The sequence below is a fragment of the Nicotiana attenuata genome, unplaced genomic scaffold, assembly GCF_001879085.1.
Source record: "Nicotiana attenuata strain UT unplaced genomic scaffold, NIATTr2, whole genome shotgun sequence".
NCBI lineage: Eukaryota > Viridiplantae > Streptophyta > Magnoliopsida > Solanales > Solanaceae > Nicotiana > Nicotiana attenuata.
Genome location: NW_017670429.1, coordinates 99,246 through 107,680, shown reverse-complemented (window position 1 = coordinate 107,680; position 8,435 = coordinate 99,246). Strand labels below are relative to the sequence as shown.

General features: G+C 36.4%; 1 protein-coding gene across 1 annotated transcript; it reads right to left on the bottom strand.

Moving 5' to 3' along the window:
- Nucleotides 1–2,562: 2,562 nt before the first annotated feature.
- LOC109239283 (ribokinase-like) lies at nt 2,563–8,124 on the bottom strand (the record flags this gene model as incomplete). The annotated part of the gene is given in 13 exon segments (XM_019405825.1): nt 2,563–2,952; nt 3,023–3,075; nt 3,453–3,591; nt 4,047–4,144; nt 4,283–4,409; nt 4,878–4,988; nt 5,211–5,361; nt 6,059–6,111; nt 6,270–6,344; nt 7,364–7,441; nt 7,535–7,624; nt 7,732–7,801; nt 7,899–8,124. Coding segments are annotated over 13 exon segments (1,239 nt in total). The 5' UTR covers nt 8,009–8,124.
- Between the last annotated feature and the right edge of the window lie 311 nt (nt 8,125–8,435).

Here is an 8,435-nt window from a genome sequence, read left to right as displayed (position 1 = left end):
TATATATATTGTTTGGGTTCCTCATTTGTAAAGAAACAGATCATTTTATTCTTTCAGCTCAGAAATAATATCAAAAGCTCTCTTCTCTCAAACTCAAACCCCAGATCAAATTTGTATGATTTCACCTCCATTACTGTTATTAATATGGTATCAGAGCTCGGAATCTCATAGATCCGGTGTTTCTCTTCCTTCCGAGGTTACCCTCGTCGGATTTCATCACCGTTACGATCTCCGTTGAAATTGACGAAATCGACGGAGTTTTTACTGATCGAGCTATATTGTGGTCTTTTCTTCTGCACAACACGATGATTATCACTTCTTCGTTGGTTATTGCTTCAATTACACGCATCAAGGTCCAAACAGCATATATTAGGGTTTGCTGGTGATTTTTCTTTCGATTTCAAGGCCGTACCTTCTACGGTTGCAAGAAGAGTTGGTATTCTCTTTCATTTTCTCCTATTGCTTTGTGATTCTTCATTAGGATTACTGTATTTTTAGCATTTTTGGTTTCAATGGCGATATCTGCTGCATCTTCGCCTCCATCTGTTTCTGACACTACAAGTGCTACTACCTCAACACATACCCATCCTCCTTTTCATCATGATGATTATACTCACCCTTGCCATCCCTTATATGTTCACCCCTCTGATTTGTTGGGTAGTTCTTTAGTCTCTGAGCCCTTTGATGGGACTTGTTATGGGAGTTGGCGACGATCCGTGTTGGTTGCCCTTTCCGTTAGAAATAAGCTGGATTTCATCCATTGGACTGTAGAGAAACCTCCTAGGGGTCTCCTCTCTTGCGACAGTGGCAGAGATGCAATGATTTGGTTGTTGCATGGCTTTCCAACTCTGTCACTAAGCAAATCCATCGCACAGTCGTGTATTCTAAATATGCCAAGGATATTTGGAGGGAATTAGAGACTAGGTATGGGCAGGCTAATGGTGCTAGAGTCTGCAGTAACGCTTTTGCAAACACAACATTGCAAACCATACACGTAATAGGACTACATTATCATATGTCAGCATTTTCTATAGTAAGTTATTTAATTTATTCTAAAATAATATTAATTTGAATATATTAATTATTTTAGACTTTACATTGTGACTTATCAAAATTATAAGGCCAACCTCTTCATTTACAAATCTTGAAAAGACCAAAAAATTCAATTATTTAATTTGTGTTATTTGATAAATCATTGAAGAATCGTGGGATTAATATTCATCATTATCAAAAAAATTACTTTTGTTTTTATTTTATAACACAAACACATTTTATTTAATACTCTATATTTATGCGATTTTTTTATAAACACGCTCTCATTGATATAAGGTAGAAGAGCAGAGCACGTAACTAAAGACTAGGTACATATAAGAATCAATATCTTACAACTTCTATGGTTAGGGAATGCATCAGCATAGGGTGAAAGGGGAGGGGCGAACACAGTATGGACAGACGAATGTGCCCTGTTTCAGAAAGCGATATCTCAACTTGGATCGTATTAATGTGCTCTTTGCGTCAATTGACTTTGTACTGGCTGCCACCAGCCGGTCCCTTTCCCAGGGAAAAGATAAATAAATAATTTGGCACTAAAGTCTCTCTCTCTCTCTCTCTCTCTCTCTTTTTTTTTTTTTTTTTTTTTTTTTCTCTTTACGCGGCTTTTTCTCTTTCTTTATTTTGTTTTCGAGAATTTTAAAAAATATTACCTTAACCTTGAATGTCCTTTCAAACACAATAGTCATTTTGATAGCCTCTTTAACTTTTTTTAAATCGTACTTACATCAAGATCATTGTCTTTACATGTTGTCACCTGTAAGAAAGTGCATGTTTTCTCGACAATATTCCCTTAATAATCTAGCCGCACTAGTTAATCATCTTTAAATTTACATTAAGCTGATGTTCATTCAAATTGTTGCGTGCTCATTATTTACCTATTTGGTGGCAGTCGCATTACGTGTTCCTTTTTTCTTTTTTCTTTTTTTAACTTGGTATGTCCTTCGCAAGCGAAAATGCCAGATTGCCACCAATGAGCAGAGCAAAAGGAAAACGAGATTACTGAACTTTATCCGTCATAACAACAAAATCACAAAATTATTTTTGCCATATTAAAGTAACTGAACTTATTATGTAGGACAGTAAAGTTACTAAACTATACCCACTATACTAAAGTTACTAAACTATACAAACTATACCATAAAATCACAACTATTTATTATCACATTTAAGTCACAAAACTTTCCCCCTTATAATGGTAAAGTCACTGGACTTTACCCTCTGTAATGACAACACTAACCCATCACGATACCTTTACTATTGCAGTGGATAGAGTTAAGCTATTTCTAAGTGGCAAAAATAGTTTTGTAAATATTGTGGATAAAGTTCAGTTAGGAAATCCAAAAATAGCCAGATTAACAAATGGTCATTGAATAGCCACAGTTTCAAAAGTAATTGAAATTTAGCCACTTTTCATGTAAAGATAAATTTGAACGAACACACTGTTCAAAATCCGAAAAATATTCCACTGGAACTCCAGTGTAGTTCAAGTATAATATATTGGACTTCCAGCATAATATACTGGAGTTCCAGTATAATATACCGGTCCAGCATAATATGCTGGAAGTTCATACACAAGTGCTCCAATCTCCAGTATATTATGCTGGAACTTTCCGCGTGTTGGAATCATACACAGGTACACCAATCTCCAGTATATTATGGTGTGTTGCAGCAAAATAGTGACTATTTTTTAATGACTTTGCAAACGCTAGCTATTTTCAAAACCAATCCGAAAACTGGCTAGCCCATGCTATTTTTACTTTAATGTGACAAGAAGTAGTTTTGGTACTCCACTGTTATATCAACATCTCTGGTCTTCTAAGCTAAAAAGGGTTGCAAGCGAGGGTCTCTCAGGTGAGGAAGACCAGCTCTTGCTCCTAAGGCTCTGCACCCAATAGCTGCCTGCAATCATCTACCTCAATAAGACTATAACCAATATTAAATATTTAGTATATATCTCAAGTCTACTTACCACTTGAGCAGCAAATGTCAACATTCTTTCTGGTGGCAAATTGGCGCAGAGCGCTGCAAATTCATTTAAGAGAAACCATGAGAAAACATCAATGACAAGGCACAACAACATGATCTTGTATAGGATGCTGAACAAACCATTAACAAAATATCCCACCAGCAATGCAAGGAACAATGACATTATTCAGAAAAAAATTCGAAACCAAATATTAAGGAAAAAAGGTACTACTGTATATATTATGCCTAAACAGGAGTAAACCTTGAACAAACCAGCCATTATGGAAACACATAGGGAAAGGATTGTAAAAATTCTCAATTAGCCACAAGCAGAGGGGGAGCAAGAGAGATGTCAGATTATGGCACACTATTAATGTAAGAACAGTTATGGCAGAATAGGCGATAAAAGAGGTGCATAGAATAAATTCACGTACAATAAAGAACTGCTCCGACAAATGCATCTCCAGCACCAGTTGTATCAACTAGTTCTGAAGTTGGTATCTTTTCAGCTGTTCCAACCAGCAGCCTACCACTCACAGTTCCAATTCCTTTTGCGTGCAGCTTTGCTACATCCTGGAATATTAACATTTTTGGGGCTAAGTTATCATAGCCTAATATTTTAAGCACTACTAGCTTCAGTTTTATTGGAAGCACCAAAACGTCTATTATAAAAATTTAAATGTGCTAACACAATTACATGACTACTCAAGAACATGTGGAGGCTACATCTGTCTGCAGGACAATGCAGAAAACCAACAACAGTGCATTTCCAGAGCAAGGTTCATACATCCTCAACCCGAATGAATATTTCTATGTAAGCAACTGACTTTTGAAGCTCATGAAGGACAAGAACTGAAGCTCTAACCACTTGCTAAACCTGGATGAACATTGAAAAAGCTCATACAGTTTCAATCTTATGGTGGTAAACAGTTCCAAACTATAAAGTACTGTTGACTAGTATGTACACTACCATCAAGCTCTCTTTAAGCATTGAGCAAGAAAATCTCATAAACTGAAGGGTGAACTACCGAAGATTTGCATGTTGGCATTGTTGAGGTAATAACTGTGCTCTGCTTCATCTTTTCAAACAAGTCATCGATATCAACTTCTTCAGACTGGAGATTCCCTGCAAAGATACCAAATGGCATGTTACGAAGCAAAGCTGAGAAAGAAAACACATGTTCTGTGTCTATCAGAATGTTTCATTAGCCAAGACAAGATACCAAAGTATTTCATGGCAAGAGTAAACAGCATGCTCTCATACCAGTTTCTGCTCTTTCTAGCATTATACAGCCATCTTCACCCAATGTCACAATTACAAATTTGGCACTTGGCAACTTCAAAAGTATCGAAATAAGTGCACTTGGTATAGAAGAAGCCTCGGTCCATATCTGCGAAACAACAGCTTTTATCAGTTCTCACCCGCTTTAACTTGTGAAAGACTGGGAAGGGATTTCGAAATTTCAATGAAGCCAGGAAGGAAAGGATGACATTTCACTTTGATTAGAAATTGTACCAAAATAAATCTTACTCCATGATTACGTGGTACAACATTGGCAAAAAGATATTCTATTTGCAATTTAAGGGAAGAACATGATTCACATTATCAATAAAGTTTACTCCTTGCTGGGAACACAACAGTTGCTAAAATTACTTTGGAGAAACATGAGAGAGAGAGAGAGAGAGAGAGAGAGAGAGAGAGAGAGAGAGAGAGAGAGAGAGAGAGAGAGAGAGAGAGAGAGAGTTCCTAATAAACTAAGACTTGTCAGCAGATAAGAATCATAAGTAGATCCATGCAAGTCCAAATAAAAATGCACAATAAAGGGAACATCGAAGTGCAGGGAGTAAATAGAGCTTGCCTGAGGAAATCTTGTTGAGCAGACAACATAGGTGGCCATGTGTAAAATCTCATCTAACCCTTCTATTTTTCTTTCTGCATCAATCACAATAGGTATACTCCTACGATGTGCCTGCACTAGAGATCAAAGGGCATACAGTTTCTTCCATTTGACTGAAAATATTCAGTAAGTGCAGAGGCAATAAAAACAAAAGCAAAACAGTATTAAGCCCAGTGCCCTCTGTCTATCTGAGCTTAGAGGAATACTAGAAATATGATCATAAGTTGGCTGTAATACATTCTACTGGCAAGCAGAAACTCAACTTTAATGACAAAGAAGACCGATATAAATTACCTCCTGGGCCACAACTAAAGCAGTTTCATGCAGTACTCCATCAGTATAGACAAGTCTCACACTGTCCAATCCAGATAACAAATTCGATTCTGGCAGATCATCAGATACCATGGGCGGATAACCTGGAGTGTAGATGGAAGTTCGTGTTTTCCTGAGATACCACGCAACAAATATTAGCTATTTAGCTACATCAGAACATGTGAAAGACTAACATGCAGTACAGATAGTGAACTATAAACGACCATCCTTTGTCCTCCTAGGCAATACAGTAGAAAGAAATTTCAACCAGACACGTAGCCAAGAGGCCAATCTTTGTACTTGAGGAATTAGTGTAAATAAAACATACTGCTTACAAGATTTATGATTAAACACTTCCTAACATTTTTGAGTCCACTAACAAATACAACAACACAACAACAATAATAAACCTGGTGAATTCCCACAAGCAGGGTCTGGGGAGGGTAGTGTGTACAGACCTTACCCCTACCCCTGGGAGAGCAGAGAGGTTGTTTCCAATTAGACCCTCGAAATTAGAGGGCGCTAAGATTTAATAGATAAATACATTTAAAAATAAGCGAATCCAAATACTTCATATCACTTAACTTAATACAAATAGCCATTAGACAAAAGGTGAAAGTCAACTAACAAATAACATACTAAAAACACAGACTTCCCTGTGGGTAATTAAAATATTGTTGCTAATCCAGACACTTCAATCAAATTGTATATCAGATGAATATGCATACAACATGAATTTGCATAGCTAGTAGTTATAAAACATACTTCTCATAACCCAAGAGAAAGCACAATCACAAAAATGGCAATAAACACAAGCTGAGAATACTGACGTTTGACTGTCAACAATGACATAAGAGATTGTCGAATGGCCCCCTTCGGACACCTGAAACCAACACAATGGCCTGAAGCAACGTATGTTTTAATCTGATGTCAGAGACAAATTGGATGCTTTAAAATTGTGATTGATTGAATAGATGCAGCAGCCTACATAAAAGAGTAAAAGCTAAAACACACAAGAACCTTGGCGTTTGGCTAGCTCACCACAATAAAAGATGTATCAATTCCATCAGCTTCTAGTTCATTCAGTATTCTTTTCCCTTGGGAATCATCCGCAACCTACTAAGAGTTTGTGAGAATGTAAATAAATCTATTCACATCATTGTGCAGGGGTTAGAAGTGGAAGGGAGCAGCAGAACTTAAGAAGAGTATCCGGGGAAACAATCAATGATATTCAACTCCTTTTCAACAAAAGTGGCAGGCTGGCAGCAACAGTAAAGCAGCAGAATGAATCAGAGTAGTGATTTTTATTTTCTTATTCGACATAATATTCTATGTAAACATTAAATGCTGAAGTCACCTCGGAAAGGATAACTTCACCTTCTCAAATTTTTGTAAGAACCATTTTGAGACTAGAGGCTTATTTCTCCAATCCATTCTCCAAGGAACCAAGAAGGATAATTGTTGTCACAAATCACTCTAGAAAATCAAGGTGGCCGGAGCTAAGCATGTACTTTTTATTTTTCTCAAATCCACTAAGCATCAAAGATTCAAGTTAAAGTTTCAAGCATAAAACTGATGTTCTTTGACATTAAAATGATATTATGTAGTCTTATTGGTGCAATCATCATTTGGCTACTGTAAAATATCCGTTTGGTATGATAAATATTTAACCTTCACAACAATGATTACAATAAGATTGAAACATGAGAAACTGTATAACCATTTGAGATATCTGTAATTGTTTCAACTAAGAAATATATACAACAATTAAGATCAACCAAACATGAATAATGATTTCACCATTGAAGAAAACATATTCTAAGGAAAACACATTTAACAATTACACGCAATTATAACATAGAACTGAAGTTTTGTCAAATATGAAAAGAAAAAGGGCAGCCCGATGCACAAAGTATTCCGCATTTACAGGGTCTGGGAAGGGCCGCACCCCTTGGGTATGATGTAGGCAGCCTATCTTGATGCAAGCATTAGTGGTTGCTTCCATGGTTCGAACCCGTGACCTATAGGTCATGCAGAGACAACTATCGTTGTCTCCAAAGCTCCCCTTCTTTTGTCAAATATGAGTATGAAAATAAAAAAAGAAATGGCAACAAGAAGGCACATAAAGTTCAAACCTTTGATATAATTCTAGGAGTTAAACCCAAACGAGCTGCACAGGTCAAAGCATTCCCAGTGTTACCTCCTCCTTGAACCTATACAAAGCCAAATATCCCTTGAAATTTCAATTAAAATCAAGAAATTGAGCTCAACTTTGGAGAAGAGTACTAAAGAAAAATCAATCGCACCAGAAAGCTGGTGCTACGAATCTTATCATCAGGCTTAGGATAAGAATCAACAGTAACCAAAAAGTCCAACGCCACCATCCCACAACCCAACTGCTTGAATGAGAAAGAACAAAAAAAGTTAATTCATAAGATAAACCAAATCCAAGAAAATCGCGAAAGTGATAATCAACAGCTAGCTAATAAAGAGGAGTACACACAACAATGTTGTTTATTGGGTTTGTAGCCGCTGATGGGGTTGACTGAATCGACATTTTAATCATAAATTTTCTGCAGTAAAGCAGATATCAATTCAGTTAACACAAAAATTGAAAGACCCAAGTTGGAGATACTAAGAAATTAAGTTCTTGTAGATACTATGAAGAACCTGTTATAAGACAGATTGGAGGCTGTAGGAAAGCGATACAGAGTAATTGACGGCGGCGAGGTGGATAACTTTAGCGGGGAGCCACCTGGAATTAAGCGTAACGTCATCATATTCTGGGAGAGGAGCAACTCAGCAATGGCGTGGCTATTTTTGGGAGTTGCCCGTTTACAGATACAGACGAATAGCCATTTTGGCCAAGCTCGGAGAAAAATAATTTTTTTTAAAAGTGCTTTTGTTTCAAAAAACAAGTGTTCGACCAAGCTTTCTTCAGAAAAATATTTTTTTATTTAGTAGAAGTAGAAGCAGGTTTAGAGGAAAAAGTGACTTCTATTCAGAAATATTATTTTGAAAAGTAATTTTCACTTTTTAAAAGTTTAGTTAAACATTAATTAATTAGTCAAATATAAATTACTTCTCACTAAAAATAGTTTTGAGAAAAATACTTTTAAAACAACACTTTAAAAAATAAAAATAAATTTAAAAGTTTGGCCAAACACGCTAGAAAGCGGCCATGACCTCCTACTTTCATTAATAAGG